Source organism: Aspergillus pseudodeflectus, assembly GCF_044049435.1.
Source record: "Aspergillus pseudodeflectus strain CBS 756.74 chromosome Unknown BJX68scaffold_107, whole genome shotgun sequence".
Taxonomy (NCBI): Eukaryota; Fungi; Ascomycota; class Eurotiomycetes; order Eurotiales; family Aspergillaceae; genus Aspergillus; species Aspergillus pseudodeflectus.
This window is the reverse complement of record NW_027263883.1, coordinates 1-25,547: the sequence shown is the minus strand read 5'-3', so window position 1 is coordinate 25,547 and position 25,547 is coordinate 1. Positions and strand designations below refer to the sequence as shown.

At 49.2% G+C, this 25,547-nt stretch overlaps 9 protein-coding genes across 9 annotated transcripts; 6 read left to right on the top strand and 3 right to left on the bottom strand.

Annotated features, from left to right (window-relative positions):
- Positions 1–1,932: 1,932 nt before the first annotated feature.
- BJX68DRAFT_274325 (potassium ion transporter) lies at positions 1,933–4,937 on the bottom strand (the record flags this gene model as incomplete). Its single annotated transcript, XM_071047638.1, has 5 exons — positions 4,355–4,937; positions 3,227–4,265; positions 2,778–3,184; positions 2,549–2,720; positions 1,933–2,508 (listed from the first exon to the last, which is right to left on the bottom strand). The coding sequence occupies exons 1-5, from the start codon at positions 4,402–4,404 to the stop codon at positions 1,933–1,935; spliced, it is 2,244 nt and encodes a 747-aa protein (XP_070892269.1). The 5' UTR covers positions 4,405–4,937.
- A 666-nt stretch (positions 4,938–5,603) lies between these two features.
- BJX68DRAFT_27720 (kinase-like domain-containing protein) lies at positions 5,604–7,556 on the top strand. Its single transcript, XM_071048282.1, has 2 exons — positions 5,604–6,992; positions 7,047–7,556. Exons 1-2 carry the CDS (start codon positions 5,847–5,849, stop codon positions 7,185–7,187), a joined length of 1,287 nt encoding a protein of 428 aa, XP_070892268.1. The 5' UTR covers positions 5,604–5,846; the 3' UTR covers positions 7,188–7,556.
- Positions 7,557–9,390: 1,834 nt separating this feature from the next.
- On the top strand, positions 9,391–9,961 carry BJX68DRAFT_27689 (P-type ATPase). The gene is made up of 2 exons (XM_071048216.1): positions 9,391–9,474; positions 9,560–9,961. Exon 2 carries the CDS (start codon positions 9,575–9,577, stop codon positions 9,827–9,829), a length of 255 nt encoding a protein of 84 aa, XP_070892267.1. The 5' UTR covers positions 9,391–9,474; positions 9,560–9,574; the 3' UTR covers positions 9,830–9,961.
- Positions 9,962–10,187: 226 nt separating this feature from the next.
- Positions 10,188–12,583, top strand: BJX68DRAFT_250285 (uncharacterized protein). The gene has a single exon (XM_071042233.1). The coding sequence runs from the start codon at positions 10,336–10,338 to the stop codon at positions 12,562–12,564; it is 2,229 nt and encodes a 742-aa protein (XP_070892266.1). The 5' UTR covers positions 10,188–10,335; the 3' UTR covers positions 12,565–12,583.
- Positions 12,584–14,706: 2,123 nt separating this feature from the next.
- BJX68DRAFT_274323 (cation transport protein-domain-containing protein) lies at positions 14,707–17,204 on the bottom strand (the record flags this gene model as incomplete). The annotated part of the gene is made up of 7 exons (XM_071047637.1): positions 14,707–15,433; positions 15,488–15,491; positions 15,642–15,710; positions 15,763–15,931; positions 15,986–16,151; positions 16,207–16,973; positions 17,031–17,204. The coding sequence occupies 7 exons, from the start codon at positions 17,202–17,204 to the stop codon at positions 14,902–14,904; spliced, it is 1,881 nt and encodes a 626-aa protein (XP_070892265.1). The 3' UTR covers positions 14,707–14,901.
- A 565-nt stretch (positions 17,205–17,769) lies between these two features.
- BJX68DRAFT_250279 (uncharacterized protein) lies at positions 17,770–18,501 on the top strand. The gene has a single exon (XM_071042232.1). It carries the CDS (start codon positions 18,259–18,261, stop codon positions 18,472–18,474), a length of 216 nt encoding a protein of 71 aa, XP_070892264.1. The 5' UTR covers positions 17,770–18,258; the 3' UTR covers positions 18,475–18,501.
- Positions 18,502–19,239: 738 nt separating this feature from the next.
- Positions 19,240–21,485, top strand: BJX68DRAFT_250273 (uncharacterized protein). Its single transcript, XM_071042231.1, has 3 exons — positions 19,240–19,335; positions 19,391–21,078; positions 21,128–21,485. Exons 1-3 carry the CDS (start codon positions 19,260–19,262, stop codon positions 21,470–21,472), a joined length of 2,109 nt encoding a protein of 702 aa, XP_070892263.1. The 5' UTR covers positions 19,240–19,259; the 3' UTR covers positions 21,473–21,485.
- Positions 21,486–21,697: 212 nt separating this feature from the next.
- On the bottom strand, positions 21,698–23,486 carry BJX68DRAFT_250270 (chromate transporter; the record flags this gene model as incomplete). Its single annotated transcript, XM_071042230.1, has 4 exons — positions 23,184–23,486; positions 23,014–23,135; positions 22,391–22,953; positions 21,698–22,332 (listed from the first exon to the last, which is right to left on the bottom strand). The coding sequence occupies exons 1-4, from the start codon at positions 23,421–23,423 to the stop codon at positions 21,698–21,700; spliced, it is 1,560 nt and encodes a 519-aa protein (XP_070892262.1). The 5' UTR covers positions 23,424–23,486.
- Positions 23,487–24,351: 865 nt separating this feature from the next.
- On the top strand, positions 24,352–25,533 carry BJX68DRAFT_273318 (cation:proton antiporter; the record flags this gene model as incomplete). Its single annotated transcript, XM_071047423.1, has 5 exons — positions 24,352–24,388; positions 24,437–24,643; positions 24,694–24,870; positions 24,920–25,040; positions 25,089–25,533. Coding segments are annotated over 5 exons (987 nt in total), but the record flags the coding sequence as incomplete, so codon positions are not given.
- Positions 25,534–25,547: the final 14 nt, after the last annotated feature.

Below are 25,547 nucleotides of genomic sequence, written 5' to 3'. Positions count from 1 at the left end.
CGAGATACGAGCAGCTTTTACTATGAGGTAATCAAGTAGGACTTTTGATCATCATTTCTGGTGTGAGGCGACGTGGGCGACCACGCCTCATGTGAGGGGCCTTCAGACTCCTAAGTATGCCTATATACCGTAGTAACATTCTCGAGGGTTGAATAGCGAAATGCCGATGCTATTGTGAGGGGACGCTGGGAACCACGACTTTGCTAGGGTCACGGCACTCACTAGGGCATTGGCTATCCGTGCCTTCCAGCGCACCAACCGCCTTCGTCTTATGGGTGCGCCACACATTAAGAAATGCTGGTTTTGTCTTTGGTTTCACGTATCCGCCTCGAAAAGTCGAGAATGTATCTGGCGGACTTAGCCGAACACAATGACTTTCATCCCAAGACATAACACATCATGCTAGAGCCAGGAGCCATGTCTAGAGCAGAAAAACATACTGTCCACAGAGTAGTTCAAAGTTAAGTGAGGATCAAAATGGTGGCGCTAGTTGGCTTCTAGTAGTGTCTCACCGCCTCCTCAGCTCGCAATCGCCCACCTCATCACCTCCATTGACAAGTATCTCTCCATGAGAAACTGATCGAGCGAACCAGGATAATCTGAATGATGAATCCTCCCCAGTATCTTTAGGTCAAGATGGCTCCTTGATAACAGCTCCACAAATTGACAATGAGATCGAAAAAGATGGACCGATTTCACTCAATAAGATTTTCACTTATACGCCCATCCCGACAGTCATCCATAATTCATCTCTCCAAGTCGTCGAGGTATCGAAGAGCTATCTTACATTATTCAAACTCGACGGAAAAAATGTCCTTGGATCTCCATTGTTTGATCTATATGAGATCTCATCCTCTCGTCTCCCCTTACTACTTGGGGCACTTAGTAACGCTGTTTCCACCCGGTCAATTCAGCGGACCGTTTCACCATGGGGCGGAAGCGAACATATGCAGGTCACGCCTATCTTTGACGAGTCCAGCCTTCTTTACCTAAAACTTGAGCTTCAGAGCACCATCTATTTCTGCCCACCAATATTCCACCAACCCGGGTCTTGGAGAATATAGATGCGGCAGGCTTCTTGGGAATGGGGTGAGACAAGAGTCAACCGACGCCAACTGGTCTACTCCTCATGAGACCTAGGAGATGGAGTTGCTCTAGACATCAATATTATCGGCTCACTATCGCTATTCGCATCCTGAGGGGTCGGACGTATAAAAAGTCTGGAGGATTCCAGCAGTGCGGGTTCGCGGAGCCAACCTCGAAGGGTCCTCAGAGCATGCAGTGGCGGCGTCTTTCAGTTCTTGGAGTTTATAGCTATCCTTAAACATCCCAGACTAGAGATAATGGCGCCTACACATCTTCCAACGTAGTTCGGCCTAGAGAAGGGAAAAACTAGGGTGTGATGTAGTTCTTACCTTTCAAGGCAGCTTAGAAGAATATAGTGACGATCTGCTATTGAATCTGCTGGAACTTAAAACCAGTTTACTTGAAAGTCCGAGCCAATGAGCCGTAGTTGCAGTGGAAAAGCGCATGGAAGACTTCCAAAGAGCACGGGAAACAACCTTTTTCAGGTGGCTGATTCAACATACCCCATGGTTAAACGAACCCTCTAATAAAAATCACAACAAGCGCCAAGCGGAAGCACAAGGAAGAGTGCTACCCTGCTGAGCAAAGCTTGCAATTTTTTCTCTTTTACCGTATCCCAAATACTTTGTTTTGGCCTCTTATCTGCAATCTTAGAATGTAGTGAGAGCCGTGGTCTGTAAAATCAGGGCTCGCGTCATCGATTCCGCGTCTGCGGACAGCGGGTTCCACTGCCGCGCAGGCTTGGTGGGTTATTGCTATGGACGACATCTAATGATAAATGCGCATAAGAAGCTATATATGACAGGTGAGAATGTGACGGCAATCTCCGAGTATAAATTAGCCATCTTATTGCTGCGACTTTTGCGACCCGCGGGTGGACTGGCGGCGGATGACTGGATTATTAGTAAAGTTAAGCCCCGAAACGCGTTCTCTCCCTTCCATCACAGAAGTTAGGGCGTTTCTCGAGAAAGGTTGCGATTCGTGATGTCCCATAGCAGGAGTCCGGCTAAGGTTGGATGTGCGCCGCCGCATGCGCGTTTCAGTATCCACAATTTCTTCCTGGTCCAGCGACTCAGACGGGAGTAAGATGGCACGGTCTAGGCTGTACGGCAGACCACGGTGGCGTCCACGAATTTGCATGGCAATGATCACGAGTACGGATATGACCTTGAACTGACTAACAAATGAGGCATTCACCCCAGGGTAGCCAAGCGAGAGGCCAACGGTACCGTAGGCAGAGACAACTTCGAAAAGCACAGCCCAAATTTGGAAAGCATATTCGCTCGTATCCTCTAAACGGTCGCCTTCCACGATTGTGATAATAAAGAGGCCCAAAAAGACATACCAAAGATCGAAACTCAGCTGTTTCCTTAAGTGAGTACCAATGTAGCTTGGCGCCGTCTTGTTTTCATCGTTGGTATCCTCATCGATGTCGTAGACTCCCAAGCTTTTCTTCGTAGACATTGGTCCGTCGCATCGAGATGGCAATGGGAAAAACGGAGATATACATCATGATCATATATGAAACCTGGACGGCAGGGTGTAACTCTGAGAGCGAGGCAGCCGAAAATCCGGCGGTTCGAGTGCAGGAAGCTTTGAAAAGTCCGGCTACAATCTTGACTCGTGTTGATAGCCTGTGACAGTTGCGTCATTGAGCTAAGACAAGTTAGTGCTTATAGAAAAAACGAGACAGAGCACTTACATCCAGGATAATGAAGAATATTAGATCAATGCCGTTCAATAATACGAGAATCGCGAAAAGCCACCAAGTCGCATTGCGTGGAAATAGAAGCGTGAAACACCGTCGAGGATGATCCAAAAGAAAATTTAGCTCCTCCCAAAGGGGAGTTTGTTTCGAAACGACCTTTGACATGGCCCAGATGATGAGGCGAAGCATGCACGGGAACCCTGTATTGCCGATTATGATGAGAAACGTCATGAGCAGGAGCGGAAAGATTGCGGCTTGGAATGAGATGATCGAGTCGGGAGTGATAGCAAATCCAAGATCGTTAAATGCTGACGCTGCCATGAAAATTGCCCACCATGGGCGGCCCTGTCCGGCCTCTTTCACAACTTCGCCCCAATGGGTTTCCATGATCTAAGGCGCTAGACAAATGATCTCGAAGATATGAAATAAGACATAATACAAGATCAAGACGACTGCTAGTGTTTTCAGAGACCGATATTCAATGCCTCCGAGCTCATTTCGCTGCTCTTCCGTGAGATCAATGAAATTTGAGTTGCGTCCAACCGTCGCATCCCAGCTGAGATAAGGAAGCGTGGGCCGACCCTTTTCTTGCGTCAGAGACCGGAAAATCCCGGTGAAAGTTGGCTTGCGGGTGAGTGGCTGAGCAAGCGGAGACGGATCGCCCTCTTCCTTTGTCTCCCATATTGTAGGTGAAGGATCTGAATTTCGGGTGGTTGTCCACGATGTATCTAGATCATTGATCGTGGTGTGCGGGCCGTTCGATTGGGGAGTGTCGTCTTGATCTAAACTCCAAAAGCTTCGCGGTTCGGATCGAGCAGATCCAGTTCTAGTGAGCTTGCTCCCGTCGCTGTCGTCATTGGCGACTACTTCTGGTATATCACCGCGGTCATAATCTCGGGGACTCGGAATACGCAAGGCACCCCTGTCCTTTCGTTGATTTTCGAGAAATGCAATATGATGCTCAGGACTAAGCTGAGGAATGGGTAGGTTGCCAAAATCATGATTGACGGCAGTGTTCAGGTGGGCCTTGTTTCTCTCTAGGTGGGGCGCACTGCTAGCACTGGATGTGGGCGAAACAGAATGCGAGTCGCTCTCTTCTGGCGACTTGGGAAGGTTTCCCGATGTGCCTCTCTCGCGGGTAGAGTGTAACACCACTATAGGACGCCCATTGATTCCAGATCCTCCCTGGCTGTGAGAGTGCAGATGGCCGTCTTCGCTGATTGTCTGAGGTCGAGACCTGGTACTGCGGAGCGACCGAGCGTTGCGGACGACGTGCTGGAAGCGTTTCTCGAACCAGTAAAGACGGATAAAGACAACAGCTGTATGAATGAAAATAGGGGTAGTAAGCATAGTAACGCAGTAGAGGATGACCTGCTGGTACGTATGAAGCAGGTTGAAGTCGACCGTATTCAGGCCACTTTGCGTGGCAGCGCCCGCAGAGAAGAAGAGCGCATCGATATACTTGAGATCACTTCCAGGATAATGGAGGTAATCAGAATTGTCGATATGATATAAAGATAGTGAATGAGTATGAAGTTCAGATGTAAATCCTTCAGGCACGGAATGTGGGACTTCAACTTAAGGGCCGAGCGGGGGATAGCGGGCAACATTCCGGGGCGGGCGACGGCTGCACCGTCGTGTGCGGAGGAGGGATGATCAGAATATGTGAGCTGTTCGGAGAAAGCGGTGGTATGAGGGCACAGATCGAGATCAGTCCAAATTGCTTTGCAGATAATCCAGGTATGAAGACCAGCCGCCACGCGGCGCTCCGGTTGCCAAGCCGAAGGAGCGCCGCGCCGATCAGCTGCCCAAACAAGGGGTGTCACCAATATGCTGGGAACACCGATGTTAGCCTCTGGTCATGGTGGTAGAACAATCACGAAGAAAAGGGCAATTCGATGTATTGAGGACAAGACAGAGGAAACGGAAAGAGTAGAAATAGAAGAGACGAAACGATGAGAGGAAAAATGGACCCAGATGGTGTGAGAACGGGACCTGGAGCTGAGGAGCGACGCAGGTGGCAGGCACAAACTTATTTGCGTTGGCTTCTTTTACCGACAGACTCTTGCAGTTGCAGCGAGGCAGATGGTGCCATCGGATTGGCATTGCATTCCTTGCGCGCGTGCTAATTCGCCAGTTCAGAGACGCACTCAGATTATCGTCTGAAGCTATTGCCACCGAGTCCAACCATAATTGGGAGAGGCAGCTTTACCGAACTTGGCGCCAAGAGTGGACGGACGACACCCGTGTGCAGGCAGCAGCGATGCTTCCTCTAGCGAACCGCTTGGAGCTAAAAAGGAGGATTCTGTGAGGCATTTCCTTTTCCCCCGGACATACCGAAGCCTCCGCAATCATGTGAAACTTAGTTAGCCTTGGAAGTGTCCTGCTTGAGGTGCCACTGCATCTAGGTCTGTATCGAGTCCAGAGAGTGTCTCTGTATTCATCTGAAATGAGGCTGCTCGTCTTGACTTTCGGAACCTCCCTGTGAGCACATAGGCAGTAATTGCATCGCCTTGGCGCCAAGAGCACCGCCGAACTTGGGCCGGAACACAGACTTTGCGTCATGACTGATTGCCAACGCCAAACCACGATACAGCACACCAAGTCATATTGTCAAAATGCGGGACCATGGGGTTTGTGCAAACTTTTCACACGCCACGATATGAGGACGCTGCACGAGTTTTCTCATATGTCCTCATCATCAGCGGCCTATCTTTCAAGTTTTTACCCTGGGAAGCCGCAGCTTTTTGTGCCTGATAGCACGCATTTCCTCTCCAATACCTTCGGCCGATTGCCATTGGAGAGAGACTTCTAATATTCCCAGTTGTTTGCCTTCGCCATTTTCTGACCTCCCTCGGCACGTGCCAAGTTCCCTAGTTTCTTGGCAGTATTTCACAGATTTGACGAGGCACTCCCCGCTGCTTTGATTTTATTCCAAGGCTTCGTCCTAAACAGTCAAGATTCGCGCGTTGAACTCGACAACAAATTGGTTTTAAGCACAGATTTTCTCCATCATAACCCAACTTTATCCGTATTATATACCTAATTCAGGATGCCTCATTGTTTTTTGCCATTCTTGCAGCGCCTGCGCAAACACTCGACTTCTGTAACATGTGCGGGAGATATCGAGCTCGACGAGGAGAGTAATCGCTTACTCTCCATAGAGGGCCTAACCTTGCGGGATATGGTACCCTCGCCCCGAGGCAAGTTTTCGTCCACTGGCACTGGGAAATATAATACAACCAAAAAAGATAGATTTGTGAGGACTAGTGGTGGGCATAAACATTATCTGAGCCCGCCAAGGCCGAGAAGACATTTTTGGAGAAGCAACGACAGCGAAGAGCTTTCAGGCAAAAACAAGCTATTCAATAGCTTTAAGTCGCAGTGGATGGAAGGAAAACAACTGAAAGAGACCAGTTTGGCAGGGTGGCCCATCGAGAATCGCGATTTGGAAGCCATTACCCAGCGATATGGGGAAATCAAAATGGTAGCCGGGTATGGCTCTCATGCACTTGTATTAATATCACATAAAGTGCGCAACTGGGGTCCACAACTCGATCGTTACTATGCTATAAAGATCTTCCGCCACGCATCAGCTCAGACCGAGTCTGACTATTACAGACGTGCGACCTCGGAATTCTCGATCACTTCCTCCCTACATCATCAGAATATCATCGAAGCCTTCGAGATCCTCCCCTTGGATTACGATAGTCTCTGTGTGTGTATGGAGTATTGCTCAGGCGGAGATTTGCATGCACTGATTGTGTCTTCACGTCGACTATGGGAAGATGAGGCAGATTGTTTCCTGAAACAGCTGTTGTGCGGGATTCTCTATATCCACGAGATGGGGATCGCTCATCGTGATTTGAAGCCGGAAAATCTTCTGCTTACCAACTATGGCCGCCTCAAGATTTCTGGTTTTGGCCATGCAGAGTGCTTTCGTCTTGCCTGGGAAGATCAGGTTCATATGTCTACCAGGCGCTGTGGCTCAGCACCATATGTATCACCGGAGCAGTATCTTGCGCAACCGTTTGATCCCAGATATGCCGACATCTGGGCTGCCGCTATTGTTTACATAGCTATGAGAGCTGGGCGGAATCCTTGGAAGTCGGCAACAGTCAAGGACGAATGCTTTCGAGACTATACTGGAGACTGCAAAGCTGGAAGCCAGTATTTCCTCATCAAAGACATAACCCATGTCAGGTTATCACTTTCCTTTCGTTGTTTAGATGGCTAATTCTTTTTCTTACAGGAGCGGAGTTGCGCGATCCTACATTCCATGCTGAATGTCACACCCGCGCATCGACCAGGAGCGGCGGAGACTCTCCGTTCCCAGTGGCTTCAGGAGGTGCATTGTTGTCAAGCTACCACCAACGCAGGACTTCCTGGCTAAGGCCTCTTATATTCTGTATGTACTGCTGTTGGGATGGCTCTTTACGGTTTGTCAGCTAGAGGTTTCCTCATGTTCAGCCATTCTGCGACTCGGTCACCTTCAGCGCAAGAAATATCTTCCATGGCTCACACGTTTTGTTTATGAACTAGGCATTCAACAGATAATAATATGAGATGAGTCACTTATCTCTGAATCTTGCTGTAGCTGGCAGCGCTTGACAATGTGGCAAGCTCTAATTTTGACAGCACCTACCTATATGCACGTCTTCAAAGGGGATGCCTAGCAAGATCAACTAAACATAAGCGAGATCTGGCTTCAAGTGAAAAGCCCAAACAAGCACAATCATCAGGACAGTTTTGAGCGCGAGAAGTAGCGCATGAACTATGTAATGACTCTATTGACCTTAGAACTCTATTACACTGGGAAGATGAGAGGCTATTACTTCCAATAGACGGCACGCAAACAAGTTGGGAACCAGAGACATGGAGAGAGCGCTTCGACTACACTTTCATGCGACGCAATTTTCCAAAAGCATTCAGACTTGTTTCGTTGACTGTCTTCAAGAGTCAAAAGTTAGAGCTAAATAAATAGGACATTTCACGCAAACTCCTCGCATCTAATTTCTGTTAATCACTTTCCATGCTAAGAGAAAAAGCGCGGTTCGGTGGGGTGTTTTTGGTCTTACTGACGGTATTAACACAGAAAACCTTATGAGGGGCGTTCCAGTCTCGGTGATTATCACATTGGCTGCATTGACCCGTTCGGACAAATTTCGAGCATATCGCCAAGACACAGCAAGTGGCAATCAGTGTCATTTTGTGTTGGGCAGAATTCCCAGATCTGTCTCATAATCTTGGCGCCAAGGCTATATAAGCTTGGCTTCCCATTACGTAGGGTTTGAATGGCAATTTCTGAAAGCAGTAATCTCCCAGCCCGCTTTCGGCAGTCTGGTATTTGTGCAAATCTTTCATTCTGTGTCAGATCTTGATACTAATAGAGCTCCTTCTCTCTGTTCTCCGAGCCCAGCGCTGAACTCGTTAATTAGCGATCTCTGGGAAGGTAATCACATCGAAAACGAATAATAATGCAAGTTGAGAAGCATAGCATTTCCCCCTAACCAGGAGCTTGTGCGTGCTCACTCAGCCAGCTAGCTCGCTCGCTGACTTACGTAGGTCTAATAGAGGAGCTCGGCATTGCGCAAGAGGAAAGCTTGACCCGAAGGAATTCAGTCGGCGTCTCCAGGAATATGGCCATTATAAACCGGATCGAGGCGAGGCAACTAAATGATCGAGATCCTCGCTCAAAGTTTCTCAGTTCGTATCCTGGCGCTCGATTAAATAGCCACAGATGAAAGCGCATGACAAAGGATAAAGCTTACTCGGTCAGACTCGGTCAGTCTTGAGGGCCCCGTAACCTTGGTTAAGCCCACTGTCATATTTTTATTTTGGTTTTCGCCCGACTGAAATCCCCAAATTACATCATGGTGATTTAATCTCTATTTTCACAACTCTTGGATGGGTACACTGGTTTGATGCCTAATTTCTGGGGAGTGTGTCATTCCTTTGCTCATGCAGCAGCCTAGGAGACTTCTGGATTCGTCCTCGCACGGCACTGCCCCCACACTTGGAGCTCCAACGCTTGGCGGGGGAAAGTCGAAATCTTCGTAGCGCCGTGCACCCAAGGTCTCCGTTCCCCGGACCCTCTTCATAGGCCGTTTGCCCACTGATCATCCACTATGGTTGGTTGCCGTGTTTCTTCCTTGGCCAGCCCAACCTCTGGATGCAGCCATCGCTCTGGGCGCCAAGCTATTTTCAGCTTTTTCACCAATAGCTGCTATCAATGATTCTCCATTTCACATTGCACACACGAGACAGAGATTTCACGGAAGCACTTTCCTGGGTGTTTAAGAAGTTGGGCGCGCGCCATCGTGTTGCTAAATTTTTTGGTCATCCTTACTTCACCAAGCTGATTCTTTCATTCCCCCTTAAGAGCATTGTTTCCTTGAATTGTCACCGAAGGAGCTATTGGACGATTTGCTTGAGGCAATGGCAAAAGAGAAAGTCGCAGGGCCGGGCGGAGTACGTCCTGGCCATGCGGAGCTGAGCCAACCTGCCTATTGCCTTTCCTTTGAAGTCGTCCTGAAAGAAATTGGCACGGACATTGACGAAGGGTTGACCAAAGAGGAGGCCGCCCGTCGCCTTCAGCAGTACGGCCAGAACAAGCTTGATGAAGGCGAGAGCGTCTCCATTTTCAAGATTCTCGTGCGCCAGGTGGCCAACGCAATGATGCTAGTTAAGCGGCCCACTTTACTTTTTTGTTGAATTTTGCTTGCATAAGAGCTCCCAGAGTCTGATCCAATTCTATGTTGACAGGTCCTGATTCTGGCCATGGCGGTCAGTTTCGGAATTCAATCCTGGATTGAAGGTGGTGTTATTGCAGCAGTCATTGTTCTGAACATTGTCGTCGGCTTTTTCCAAGAGTATGCAGCTGAAAAAACGATGGAGTCCTTACATAACTTAAGCTCTCCCACTGGAACTGTTACTAGAGGGGGCGAAACCTTTTCGATTCCGTCCACTGACATTGTCCCTGGCGATATGATCGAATTGAAAACCGGCGACACCATTCCCGCGGATGTCCGGTAAGTACTTGCCGTCCCCTGCGTTTGCTCCTCGAAAGGTTGCCATATTGGCTGCTAGATAGACCTGATCTGACACACTGCAGGCTAGTGGAAGCCGTGAACTTTGAGACCGATGAAGCACTTCTGACCGGCGAGTCTCTGCCCGTACAAAAGGAGTGCAACTCTACCTTCAAAGAAGATACTGGCCCCGGAGACCGGCTGAATATCGCCTATAGTTCCAGTACAGTCACACGCGGCCGTGCTCGAGGTGTAGCCGTTAATACGGGCATGGCGACCGAAATTGGATCAATCGCTGCTGCCCTCCGTGCCACTAACAGCAAACGTCGTCCAGTAAAGCGAGGCCCGGGCGGCGAGACCAAAAAGCGCTGGTATGTCCAGGCATGGACACTGACCGGAACTGACGCAGTTGGCCGCTTTCTTGGAGTTAATGTGGGCACTCCATTACAGCGTAAGTTGTCTAAACTTGCAATCCTGCTGTTCGGCATTGCTGTACTCTTTGCCATTATTGTGATGGCAGCGAATCTGTTTTCCAGTGACAATGAAGTTATCCTATACGCCGTGGGGACTGGTCTCTCTATGATCCCTGCTTGCTTGGTGGTTGTCCTTACGATTACTATGGCGGTCGGTACCAAGCGCATGGTCGAGCGAAACGTTATTGTTCGGAAGTTAGACTCGCTCGAGGCACTTGGAGCAGTCACGAACATCTGTTCCGATAAAACTGGTACCTTGACCCAGGGAAAAATGGTAGTTAAAAAGGCCTGGATCCCTTCGTGCGGTACATACTCTGTCGGTAACTCGAACGAGCCTTTCAATCCAACTACTGGAGATGTGACTTTTACTCCCGTACCGCCTCTCGAGTTGGTAAATGAGAAGGAAGGCCCCACGGTCGAGACCGTCGAAGGTCTGGTTGATGGCAACCGTCCTCTTGAAGATTTCCTGAATGTTGCATCCATGGCCAATCTATCTCACGTCTTCAAATCGGAGGAAGGCGAATGGCATGCACGAGGCGAGCCGACTGAGATTGCCATCGAAGTATTCGCCTCCCGCTTCAACTGGAACCGAGACCGATGGACAAAGGGCTCAAAGGCTGTGTGGCACCAGAAGGCAGAATTTCCGTTTGATTCAACCGTGAAGAAGATGTCCGTGATCTTCAGCAGAACGAAGCCAGATGGTGAAGAACAGGACATGATCTTCACCAAAGGCGCCGTCGAGCGAATTATAGATTCCTGCACAACCGTTATTTGGGATCAAGAATCCTCTACCGCGGTACCACTGACTGACCAAATGCGCGAGAAGATTCTCCAGAACATGGAAGAGCTTGCGAAACTAGGCCTACGTGTTTTGGCTCTCGCACATCGACCATATAAGGAGGAATCTTCTTTTCTTGAGGGCTCTAACATCAACCGCGATGAGATTGAAAAGGGCCTCTGCTTCCTTGGTCTTATTGGGTTGTATGACCCTCCACGTCCAGAAACCGCGGGCTCGATTGCGGCCTGCTACAGGGCTGGTATCACGGTGCACATGGTGACTGGTGATCACCCTGGAACTGCCAAGGCGATTGCCCAGCAAGTGGGCATTTTACCTGCACAGATGTCAGCAGTCGGTGCTGATGTGGCTGATGCCATGGTCATGACTGCTGCTCAATTCGATCAACTCTCTGATGATGAGATTGATAATCTCCCCACTTTACCATTGGTCATTGCCCGCTGTGCTCCTCAGACAAAAGTTCGCATGATCGGCGCATTGCACCGACGTGGTCGATTCGCAGCCATGACTGGGGATGGCGTGAATGACTCTCCATCCCTAAAACACGCGGACGTAGGTATCGCCATGGGTCAAGCAGGCTCTGACGTCGCAAAAGACGCATCAGACATCATCCTCACGGATGATAACTTTGCATCTATCCTAAATGCCATCGAAGAAGGCCGCCGCATCTTTGATAACATCCAAAAGTTTGTCCTGCATTTGCTCGCTGAGAATATCGCCCAGGCTTGTACGCTGTTAATTGGATTGGCCTTTAAAGATCAGGACTCGAAGTCTGTATTCCCCTTGGCTCCTGTTGAAATCCTGTGGATCATCATGATCACCTCTGGAATGCCTGACATGGGTCTTGGCATGGAAATCGCGGCACCAGATATTATGGACCGCCCGCCACAAGCAAAGCAAGGTATTTTCACCTGGGAGGTTATTGTCGATATCCTCGTCTATGGCTTCTGGACCGCAGCACTCTGCCTCGCAGCCTTCAGTCTGCGCATGTGGGGCTTCGGCGATGGCAATTTAGGCAGTGGCTGCAACCGCGAGTACTCTGACCAATGCGAGCTCGTCTTCCGCGCTCGCGCAACCACATTCGTCTGCCTAACATGGTTCGCGCTCTTTCTCGCCTGGGAAATGGTCAATATGCGCCTCTCGTTCTTCCGCATGCAGCCCGATAGTACGAAATATTTTACGCAGTGGATGTACGATGTATGGCGCAATAAGTTCCTCTTCTGGTCCATCATGGCTGGGTGGATTACTACCTTCCCGATCTTGTATATTCCTGTGTTGAACACTGTTGTTTTTAAGCATACGGGTATTTCGTGGGAATGGGGTATTGTCTTTGTCGAGGCCATTCTGTTCTTTGCTGGTGTTGAGCTGTGGAAGTGGTCGAAGCGAGTATACTTTCGCCGTGAGAAAAAGAAGGTACAAGATCAGAGTGCGAGGCCGATAGGGGACCAGAGCAGCTACACTGAAGATGCCTAACGATTGCTCTCCCTCGCTCAAGCTCAATTTGAAATTGAACGAGGGATACTGTCATTACTGGATCTGGCGATGTATTATCGTTTCTAGACTCATTGGTACCTAGCTATTTATTTTCGGCAGATGCGTTATAGAGTTTATTAGGAGGTAGATAGAGGGATGAGGTTAGCCTTGTTAATGGTGATCATCAGCAGGGAACGGTTGGATTTGTGTTCGGGGGGCTAGATAGAGGTAGTCAGGTAGATATAGTTTTAGAGGAATAGTAGCAGATTGCCGTTGTGAACAATGAGCTTTCTTGGTATTTGACATGAGGTTTACCAGAAAGTCTTAGAGCTAGGGGCCACTTGGAATCATGCCCTCTTTAAGTAAATCAGCGCTGCAATAGCTACCCACCATAACTCTTGGTCGACTCCCGCAGAAACTTCTTTCAGGGGTCAAAAACCCAATCTCCCCCAGTCGGTATACGTTGCGAAAATCAGTCCCACGCAGGAGTATTCACCCTTCTCAAAGTAACATTTATAGTTCCTCTTCCTCAGTGCCCACCAGAAACTTTGGGAAGCTACAGCCAGTGTGATTCGCCGAAAAGAGCTCCCGAGCCCATCAAAGAACGCACAAAATACGGTCGGGATCTCCGAGTGCCGTGCAGAGAGAGCGGAGCTCTAATATCATATCGTTTGTCATGGTCACGGTTTTCCCACATTCCTCAATTTTACTTCCAGCCAAGATCCAGGTTTCGGCCCAGAGCTGGCAGGCTCAATTCCCTACAAAGATGCTCCTTCCAAATCAACGCATCGATTGCTTATCTCCTTGATTCGCAGGGCCCCAGAGGCAGTACTATAGATGAGGAAACTGCCGGTAATATGATATTCCGCTCCGGTCGCGTCGATTTCCCAGGAAATTGCCGCGCCCTCTGGAGGCGGTGAGGGGGTGTCTTGACCTTAAAAAACCGCCTCCTAGGAGATCGTCACGATGTCAGAAACCAATGCGATCGGTTATAAGCACGTCAATAGGGAATCCTTGACCGACCACTGGGTCCCGATAATTTCTGTTGATCACCCCAGCTTCAAGGAACCTACGCATCTGACCCATTGCTCCTTACAATCCTGCTCCCACCTGAATATACCACGACCATGAAGCTCAACAATTCTCGGAAGCTCAATCGAGAGCTTCACTTCATGCAAGCGCCTCCCCCCTTATCAAATTACAGGCCCGACACTCAGATCTAAGCCTTAGCAGCAAAGTTATTTTGGAATAAATAACTTATGCAAGGAAAATATCCAACACGTTTCAGTTAGCCGCGAACGAAGACTCAAAGATCCTACCTACCGGCTTCCGAGCCCGTTCAAACACGTCTGCACGAGGACTGCGGCTCGGTATGGTGACTGGGATACTTCTCCTGATCCAGCACAGCCTTGCGATAATACCCGTTCCGAAACCTCTCCACGGACACCTGGCGGAACCTTTCGAGAACCTGCAACATCCCATGATACTTCCTCGAGAGAGGGTACCTCTCGTCTGCCTCCGACGCAGCAACAAATGCATTTATAACCCCTCGGGACACATAAAGCCTATAAACTGCCATTGAAACAAAAACCATCCGCCCCTCAAAAAAAAGAACCACCGTGCGAAACTACTTGCGACTCGTTAACGAAGCCCCATGCACATGCGACTCCAGAGAAGCAATTACCGCCTTTCAAGAACCTTCTACCGAAGCTGAAGGAAGGCTGGGAATATATCCTTGGATTGGAAGGCCCGCAGAGAATCGCATTTCTTCTGCGCACTACTTCGTTTCGAAGCTGGTTGTCTATTGTTTTATGGTGACCTGACGTGTTTGCCAATTGGTGTGAGCTTGATAAAACGTGGCCCAGAGCAAGGGGAAGAAGGAGCTTAATATGGCGTTCGTTCCATAGACTTTATTAAAGGCTTATTAGTAATGAATGGGACGTGCTGTTGCACAACACTGCCGCAGAGTTTCTCATGATGGTAACTAAAAGAAATTCCCCCCTTTAATATCTAGCAGACTGAGCCTTTGACTCCTAGTATCACGTGATGTCCGTGCACTGGATTACCCTTGTGCATGAAGCCAAGAGAGCGCTGAAATGGTGAGACTCGTAGCCGCGCGCGACCTACGCGCCTACGCGTATATATGCCCAAGCGTTAGGAAAGACAGATCTGACCTCGTATAATTTGCATCATAGTTCCTCGCTACTGTTGCAATGCTGCTTCCATCAGTGCGCCCACCCTCTCGTCTCTTGCAGCAAGCTGCTGCAGCCGAGGCGCTTGAGCCACGTCGGCATTCTCTGGGCTGCCCTTCGATACAATGGTCACGGTCTCCAGGCGTTAAACGGCTCCGGGGCCAGATGTTACATTTAAAGACTGCTCGTTCTTCGAAGCAGCATCCTCTTTCAGCCATGCGAGAGACTCGTTAGGCAACATGACGGCCTTGTCAATAGCGACCGGCAAACCGCGGTGACGCCCGTGCAAAGCGACCACTGCTAAGATGAGTTTGCTGGGCGAATGCCACACGCCACGAAACGACCGGTTTCCGCCAGGGTAGCCGATACTGATCCCTACACAGCTATAGGTCGAGACGACTTCGAATAGAATATTAAAGGTTGAATACCCCACTGGATCGAGAGTGTAATTGCGGGATTCAATAATCGAAATAAGGAGGACGGAAAGTGCGAGCCACCAGAGGTCATGGGTGAGCTGGTCTCTTAGTTGCTCGCGGACGAAATCTCGGAAGGTGCCTTTCTTAGCAAGAAGATGGTGTCTTAGTAGTATCATGAACATGCTTTGGGTCGATTGTTGGTTGTAGACGGCATCCGCGGCATAAATTCTTAAGGAACGTTCATCATAGACATTTGTGTGCCTGAGGTGTGGACATGTTGGTATGGGGGTATTAATAGTTTAAGACTGCAACGACCTACCTCATCGTGACCAGCACAGGGAATGGTGACAGGTACTAGCCAAGCACGTGAGCTCTAAAAATCCAATGAAGGGAGAATGCCAACCATCATGAGAACTAAATAAGTGTTAGCCCAGATCGGCCGTGCAGAATCAAAGGATTTGGCTCTCACCATATAAGAAAAGAAGACCTTGTTTCAATTCGGCGATCGTGACAATCGAGAATCCGCCAGTGCGAACAGCTGTAGATCCAATATATTAGTAAGGCCAGTGGACGAGATCAATACCACATGCCGAGTGCTTGAGATAGACCGTCCAGAATACGGAAGCCCATCGGTAACGCTTCAACTTCTCTATTTCCCAATGAGAGAATCTCGAAGCTCGCCCAGTTAAGGCCATTCAACACAATAACAGTCCCTAACAGATACCATGTGTGGCAAGTTGGGAAAAGGTTCGTGTATACCTGGCTAACGTTAGACGTCAAATACCTTTGGAGGAACTTATTATCATGGTGTACCCTTCTGGGATGGTCCAGGATAAAATCCAAAGTAGCCCTCCAACTCTCCCACTCTGGTCGATCTGGTATGGCCCTCCGAAATGACCAAACTATGAAGCGCAAAATGCATGGATAGAGCGTATTTCCGGCCAGAATCAAAATTCCCATGAAGATGAGGGGGATGGCTCTGTATAACTAATCAGCATGCGTTCGATATGCAGTAAAATGATCAGGGGTTTCACTCTGTCTGTAAAGCGCTCATGTTCGCATCTAGAATGCTCATTCCGCTATTCACAAACGCTGAAACCGCAAAGAAAGCTCCTACCCAAAAAGGTGATAACCTATTTTCTCGGGCGACTTGCGGATTACGAAACTGTAGCCAGCTTCCCATTCCTAGTGCGCCAAGACAAACAAACAATAGCCAGTATAGAGGAATCAATACTGATAAGAAGGAAACTGCTTTGTACTCGGACCCCAGGATTTTCTTTCTCTCTTCGAAGCTTGACTTATGAATTTGAGACCTTCGGATGAGATGTCCCTTAGGCTGGAAGTACTTAAGCGTTACTCCCAAGAATCTGGTTGATAAACGAAGTGGGTCCGGCTTGTTGATGGGGAAGTAGCTATCTCTATTCCTGCCAGACTGGCCTTCCAAGCTACCGTCAGGTAGCAGTGACCCCTGTTGGCCATGCATGGCATCCTGACCAACAATGTCTGTCGAAACAAGGTTAGCATTGTTTGTTAAGCAACTCAAAAACTCTGTAGGAGCGACATGACTTGAAAAGCCTTCCAATTTATTGCTTTCGCAGAAAGAGGGCACAACCTCAAGATCAGACATTGATATGTCGTGAGCTGGCCTTCGCGTAAGGGCATTGGAGTGCGCTCGAAATTTATGCTGAAAAGCCCTTTTTCGAACATGAAGCACTGTAACTGAGATGAGGATAGTATGTCCCGCCATGAGAAGCAGGAACAAAATAATCTGCTGGGAGATGCTTAACGTAGATGCTTCGACCTGACGGAAATTAGCTTTGGCTCGTTGTTGCCATTGTTTAGGAAGTCAATGGGGTACCGTGTTTAATCCAGCACCAGTGATGGCGCTAACACACATGAACAAAGAATCAACGTAAGAGATTCTTAAGGGATTAGATAGCCCCCAAAAGATGAGGCTGATAGTCAACGAAGTCGCGACAAAATAGATATAGTGAACAGTGATATAATTAAACGGGAGGATGATAGATATCATGCTTTGGCCTTGGAGTCGTAACCAATGCCAATCTATCAAATTTTCTTTGTTAGTGACTGTTGCTCAAGAAATGGCGAAGCTTCCGACCAAGTGAAGGAAGAATAGCTGATACCTATGGCTATTGAAGGCAACATAGCGTAGAAATGTATTTTTGAGGAAGGGACAAACGAAGACCATATATTTATATCCAAGAGTTGTCTCTTCGAAACGGTAGGGATACAGATAAGAACCGCTGATCTCCCTGAGAGGATCAGAAATCTAGCATATATCATTAAAAACAGCTTCCAGACTATTAGGTCGGCCCAGTAAGGAGAACTGAGCATTTTTTCTCCCTTGGCCGGTTTTCATGCAAGGAATGGCGGGAATGTAGAGACGAAACGAATAGCCGGGGACTGGGATTACAGGATGTAAAGGGTTGTGGCACAGAAGGCTTCAATCTCGCGGCACGAATTCCTGCACTGTCAGCTTTAAAGCTTTCTCAGTCAAATCTAGGACGGAGATGAGTTTAATATAACTAAGCTGTCATGTATGATGTGCTCAAGTAGACCGAGCGATGTTCAAGTGGTGGAAGAAAACCTTGGTAGAGCAATCATTTACCGTCCTCCGCTAGGCTGTATGTAACTACTTAATCTTACCTAAATGTAGTGGCTTTAAGCCTGTCTGGTCATCTATCCCTTCATACTCGCTGTCCCGCTGGTCGGAAGTCCAGCTGGTAGGGCAGGCCTCGATGGCGTCCGCGTATCATCATCGCGCAGACCACAAGTTTACTAAAGGTTGTGAACTGCCCAGATAGCGACTGCTAACGGTTGGGTATTTAAGAGTCAACCGACGTTCCCGCTGCAAATTCTTAGACACAGGCAAAAAATAGTTGCTGGTAAAAGTTATCGGGAAAAGAATGCACATACTAGGCCGATGGTCGCTCGAAAAATATAGGAAACACTGCAAACACCTATCCTTAGTCAGCTGAAGGCTCAAATGGGGAATTATGTGAAGTAACCAAGAAGATGTACCAAAGGTCGAAAGTGAGCTGGTTACAGACGTGAGTCAAAAGTATATGTTCTGCTGTCCTTCCTGTTCATCTCTTCATCAGATGGATATATTCCCAAGGCCTTCTATTCGTAGATATTCGAGGGGCGGATACCGGATGATCCCATCAATGTCATCCTTTCCTGCCAATGGAAAAGGATCGAACGGATGTCCTCTTATCTGCTACATTTCACTATTGACTTTTGTAGATGAACGTTCTCCACTAGTGCCAGAAAAATTGTAAAAATCTTTACGACAGGCCGAAAATAACAGTAAACTTTCGCAAACAACCGAAGAGAGGGGTTCTCCGCCGCACTCCTCAAATAACTGCTGCCTAGGGACGCCATTTCAGAGAGTTGCGAAGGGAAAAAGAGCCGATGTGTCTATTTTCGCCAAGACCAGCATGTTTCCGGTGGGGCACTGCCAACTGTACCATGTGACGCAGGGAAACCTCACTATTCTCAACCATCACTGCAGCATTTGCGCAAGCATTCACATCCTCTAGCACTCGAGAAAAATTCAACCAGAAGAAAGGTCAGCCCCTTGAAAGGCATGGCCTCCTCGCCCCCAGAAGGGACCGACTTACCCACAGGCGATTTTTGCTGCCCGGCGAGGCGGGCGAAACCAATGTCTCACAATATCAGGCAGTTCTATCTACTCAAGTACTCTCGAGCCTTCAAAGAGGTCCTATATTTACCTTTCGTAAAAGGCGTGCCTGGTTTGGAAAGGCTGTGGAGGGTGAGGATCGGTCGAGAAATCTCCATTTGAGCAGGATGCGTGTGCGTTCGAGTTGGTTCTCAGAATACGAGCACAAAGATTACCAACATGATTGAGACGCCTTGGAAGCAAAGCTGCCGAATTTCGAAGCGATTCGTACTCAAGGCGCTGCACACAATGCCTTGAAAATAACCAATAACACCGTAGGTTGACAGCACGTGGGCTCGACAACTGATACACTATATAGAGCCTCATTTCAGCACATCCGCCGGCTGTCTCAGTTGATTCAAAGTAATATAGGAAGAGTGCAAGATGGCCGAGGAACTCGACACAAGCAAGATCAAAGACTGGCGTTCAATCACTACGCTCGTTGTTTTTGGCCTCGCCAGTAAGTACCTATGATCTGTGTCCTGCTCGGTACCTGACAACCTACTCTTGTATAGATGTTGTCGTCCTCCTTCCCTTCCATATACCCCTCTATCTTCCTCGATGCCTTCTCAATACTGCTTTAGACGCTCTCAGTACCTGGAGAGTGATCAATGAGCGTCAACGTGATCAGGATACTGGCCGTTTCGTTCGCATATACCTTCCCTTCAATTTTGTGACAGCACCTTTGATTGCCGACCTATTGCTCTTAGCGGTTTCGGCGATTGGGCGCAAGGAGGTGTACGAGGGGACTATCAAAGCCGACAACATATCTCCTATCGATATTATGGTCTTCTTCCTCAGTCTTGCATACATCGCTATCTCCATCGATGCCTCTGGCTTTCTTCGCTATTTGGCATTTAAAGTTCTACAAAAAGGTGGTAAGGTTGGGCATAGACTCTATTTCTATCTGTATGCCTTCTTCTTTGTTCTTGGAAGCTTCATCGGAAATGATCCGATTACTTTGTCCGGCACTACCTTTCTTGCTTACATGATCCGTGTGTCGAGCAATATTTTGCATCCTCAAGCGTGGATATACGCCCAGTTTGCGGTCGCCAACATCGCTTCCGCAATCCTGGTCACCTCCAATCCCACGAATCTCGTGCTCACGAGCGCCTTTGAAATCAGATTTATCGATTATACGGCGAACATGATTGTCCCAGTTGTAATTACTGCCATCGTCCTGTTCCCCTTTTTGCTATACATTATCTTCGCAGACGAATCGTTGGTCCCACTATCAATCGAAATGCACGAGCTGCCGGAGGAAGCAAAGAACAAAAGCCCAGTGAACCCTAACATCCCTAAAAATGGAGGCATCGATAAAGTGCAGGGGAACGAGGCAGCAAGCAGCGAGGACGGCAAGCTGTTATCGCTCGAGGAAATCCTGAACCCTTTTCTCGATAAACGTGGAGCAGCTTTTGGTATAGCCATCATGGCTGCGACGCTCATCACTGTTTTGACGCTTGATGCAGCAAATCAGGGTCACGCGCAACCTGTTTTCTGGGTGACCTTGCCAGCTGCATTTGTCCTATTCTGCTGGGATATAGCAAATGGTTGGCTTCAGCGCCATGAGACACACGAGATTGCACGCAGGCGCCAAGAAGAGGTGGAGCGCATGCGCGCTGACCGGGTTGTGGGGGGTAGCGAATTAGCGGAAGACAGACGGAAGCCCCAGTTGACCGGGGCGCATGTTACTCCATCATCTGGCATTCTCGACCGAAGAAACCGTGGGACCCCAAGCGCGCCATCTACCATCTCGATGAATAACCAGCTACCTCACCAACAGTCGCTCCCGAGTAACGTGAGCACTCTCGACGAGGAGCAGGAATCAGTTCGCTCGAACCTGAGACCCCTACCATCGAACCCGGGTGGCCCTAGGGGCGCACAGGCGAGTGGGAGACTGCAACCATGGCCAGAACAGCAGGATCTCACTGGTGAACAGGAACCGGAGAAAGCCACACTTCAATCACTTGCCATGAACGGCTATCAATGGCTTCAGATGACTTTTCCTACAGCAACGGCTGTAGCATCGCGTATGCCCTTTACGCTTGTTCCTTTTTCCTTCGCCATGTTCGTCCTCGTGCAAGCTCTGGTCGCGAAAGGGTGGGTTGAGGTCTTCGCGTATGGCTGGAACCATTGGGTAACCCGTACGGGGACGGTGGGGGCGATTGGAGGAATGGGATTTTTATCCGTTATACTTTGCAATGTGAGACTATTATCTATACGCAGTCATTTGCTCAGCTGACCTGTCTTAGTTCGCTGGTACAAATATAGGTACTGCAATCCTTCTTTCCCGCATGGTGCAGACGTGGCAGGCTATCCATCTCGCCAAGGGTACACCTATCAGCGACCGCACATTCTGGGCTACCGTCTATAGTATGGCGCTTGGGGTCAATTACGGAGCGTTCAGCTGCGCGTTGAGCGCCTCACTGGCAGGACTATTATGGCGCGACGTCCTTGCACAAAAGCATATCAAGATCCGGGATCTAGAATTTGCTAAGGTAAATCTGCCTATTATTGGAATATCGATGGCAGTTGGATGCACAGTGATAGTAGGCGAGGTATATATGATGCGAGAGAATACCCCTTATAATCCTTGATGACGTTTCGAGATTTCTTTGACTAGCAAGTGTGATAAACGACTTCAGGCGAGATGGGAAGATGCTATGTTGGTGCTCATCTATATAAGTATCCAGTATTTTGCATTTAGCCTCCGCGAACCAACCTGGTGAGTTGAGATACCACTATGCGTGCCTGACTCTTTAGCTTTTGTTCGCATTTTTCCCCGAGTAGTCTTCAAGCATATTCCACAGTATCCGCGTTTATCACCAGGCAGGAGCAACGACTCCGTACCAACACAACCCAAGCACAGCACCTAGCAAAATAGCCGCTGCAGGTGGAACCTTAAACCACGCACTCTCAGCATAAGTAACAGCGGCGACAACAACCCACCAGGGCTCCTTTGCCAGACTTTGCCCATCACGTTCCCTGGGACTCAAATACCCTATTTCCCAAAGCCGGTACACAGCCGTAAACACTAATCCTACAGCCGATGCATTCACACCGCGAAGGAAATCGATCACATACTTCTGCTTTCGTAGAACACACCAGAATGACTGAATCGCGATAGCGAGGGCGATTCCAGGGAAGAATATCCCTAATCCACCGAGGAATGCACCAAAGACTGTCGGGTAGGATGTAGTTCGAAGGGCGAGTGCACCAAGAAAAACAGCAAAGTTAAAGTTTGGGCCAGGGAACGCCTGGATTATAGCGAGGCCGATTAAGAAGTCTCGACTGGAGACCCAGCCTGGGTCAACAACGTAGGAACGGAGTAAGGGGATGACAACTGGGCCACCGCCAAATATCACAGTGCCGGCGAGGTACATATTTGCGAAGAGATCAAGGGCCAAAGGGGGTAGTGAAACTTTGGCTCTGGAGACAAGTATGGCGATAAAGGACACTGCGGGTTCTGGATTAGCTCACGTGCATCATCATTCCAAATCCACAATGGGACATACCAAAGAAGAAAGCAACAATCATAATCCCAACACGAATACGAATCACATGGTCCTGTGACAGCCCTTCCCTTCCTTCTGAAGCCTGGGTATTAGTTTGTTGTTGCGGCAAAGCCCCCGCATCTGGTTTTCTCATCCGCAGCATCTCCATTCCCGGCTCCCGAGCTGAATTCCTTGTAGCCGTATCCCCCAAGCCCGTGGAATCGGGAGCATCACCTTCCGGCTCGGGCCGCCGATTCCTATTTTTCCACGCACTCTTCGCTCTCAGAATTTGCTGATACACCAACCCATCCCACAGCGCAGTAGCAACACCACCAGCAACCATAAGAACAGGGAAATACCAAAGTGCGCTATAACAGAGGCCAGCACATGCGCCAAAGATTACAAGGATTCGTGAAATTTTATCACGGATGGCCTTTTCAGCTAGCTGGACAGCAGCAAGAGCAATAATGCCTACGGTTGAGGCATTTAGGCCGGAGAGAAGAGCGTAGACTGGAGCGGGCAGTGTTTCATCGATCCGTTGCACGCCAAGAGAGAGTGCATACATGCCGATTGCGCCGGGGAGACTAGCGGATTAGTAAGTACATTACCTCAAATCACAAGAGCTGCGAAAAGTATACACATACGACCAGAAGAAAAATGCAAGCAAGGCCGGGATAAACCCCGCGTGGAGCAAAGCCAAGCAAAACAACATCTTTGTTGACCCTGGTCCTGGGAGACCTTGACATATGGCGAAAAGTTCTTGGTACTACACCGATTAGTCCCACAGTATACTATTTAGATAAATAGTACCCACCGTCTGTTCATCAACCCACTTTTCCTTCTCGACGAACCGCGCGTGAAAGATCTGGAAATGAACTGGCGGTCCCCCGAACGACGTGAATCCCAGATACCAGGTATGCCGAACGACTTCGCTCAGGCGACTGGATAGCGGCTCTTCCGCACCTCCGGGATTGGTTGGTTCGGCATGGCTGCGCCGAGTTTGATATAGTGCTCGTAGGGACGAGACGAGTCGCGACTGGTTAAGGAGGAGCATTTTAGATTGTCCACGAATAAACCACAAAGAGGGACAGATTTTACGAAGATAAAGGGACTGGGAGTATCAACCAGGATGAACTTAGATATAAGTATTGTAATATGGCTGATTTTAAGGTTCGAATCAACTCTTGACGTTTATCCAATACGGACTTGGTGACTGTCCACATGGTCGCCAAGGCTAAGCTTGAGTAACATCTTGGCATTGTAGATGTCACTGCTAAGGTCTAATTGGTTATGAATATTCGGGCTCCATTTTGGGTTAGACTCCTAAAAATCCTCGTTGGTCTGTCTCGAGTTCCCTTACCCCCGCCCCCAGCGCCAGGAGAAGATGATCAACAAGCTCCTGGTTTCAGCTGCTAAGGTGCCAAGAATCGCTCCCGGTGAACCGCTCAAGGAGGCATCGCATTGGCGTTCTCGTCTCGATCTCGTTGCGCACTGACTGCCAGATTTCGTATATGGATTGTTTCCTACTTGTTATGCGTTCCCATGTCAAGCATGGAAAGAATGTAGCGACGCCAAGGAAGGGCGTGTGTATTGTTTTCACTGACGATGTGGATTGATACTTAAACTAGCCTATACACTCTCCTGTTCGACTATATATACAATACCTTTCGGGCATCTCTCGGTCAGTTGCCGACCGTGAGCAGCAACCAGATGCTCGGCAAACCTGACGGAGCTGCGACCAGTTTTGTACACAGTGCCAAGGTCTCCACGCCGCAATCCCGGAACCATCAATGGTTGAGTCGCGCGGTCTATCCAAGGGCGACCCATCGACGGATGCAACGATGATGTAACCGGTCCCTGTGAACTGCCCCACCAAGGGAAAATTTCTTATCTTTTTCATGGCGTGAACAGCCAGGGACATTCCGGTGTAGTTGTGCCTATATCAATAGCAGTCAAGTTTGTGCCAGATCGCCGAGACTCACATGGCGGGTGGCTTCGTGCAGTATCATGAACCAAGCAGTATGACCGCCATCGCAGGCAACGGAACCGCAAGCTAACGGAGTGCAGTCGTTCAAATCCTAGTGATCATCTCGTTCTTTCTTTTTCTGTCGCTGGCCGAATGGCTATCGGCTAGGATTATTCGCGCCGGCATCATCGGCCAAATCGCGGTCGGCATCATCTATGGGAAACCGCTGGCCGACATCCTTGAACTTGAGTGGCAGCATACCTTTATCGCTCTCGGTTATGTCGGTCTGATCCTGATTATCTTCGAGGGTATTACCCCATCGGCAGGTTAGTCCGCACAGATCGCTAACCCACTCCAGGCGGCCTTGGTGCGCGCATAGATCTTCTCAAGCAGAATTTTGTGCTTAGCATGATCGGAGCTGCGACAGGAGTGTGCTTCCCGATTGGTCTCTCGTACCTTTTGCTCTACCTTGGCTTTGGGTATGGGGCCGTCGAGACCTTTATCATTGGGGCAGCGTTGTCCGCCACTTCGCTAGGTACGAAGTCGGCCGATGTAGTGAAACTCGAATATCTAACCAGGAGCAGGAACGACATTCGCAGTCATATCTTCAGCGTCACGCACAGTCGACCTCGGTCAAACCCGCGTCGGCTCCGTTCTAGTCAGCGCAGCCGTCATTGACGACGTCGTGGGGCTCGTCATGTCGAGGTTATTCCCATTTCACCTCCGTCATTGATCTGGCACTAATCTCAACAGCGTGATCTCCGACCTGGGCCGCTTGAATTTTGGCTTATCCGTAAACCTAGGCTGGCTGATTGGCCGCCCCATCGTGGCCTCCGTCGCAATGGCAATTGTCACACCTATCGTCACAAAGTATATCTTCGCGCCGTTGTTTCGCAAGTACATCGAATATCACTTCGCGCGATACGACCACATCTCCAACCTTGTCCTCATGATACTCGTCCTGTGTGCCTTCATCTCCATCGCCGCATACGCCGGGACATCCGTACTTTTCGGGGCTTTCCTCGCAGGAACCTTCCTCACATACATCCCGAGCAAGCACCCAGAGGCGCCGTTCGTAGTCACGAGTCGCGAGGAGGGCGAGCGAGAGGCGCACAAGTCTCCGACGTTCGTGCATACCTTCGAGCGATACCTGGTTGACGTGCAGAAGTATCTGATGGAGCCGCTGTTCTTCGCGAGTGTAGGGTTTGCAAT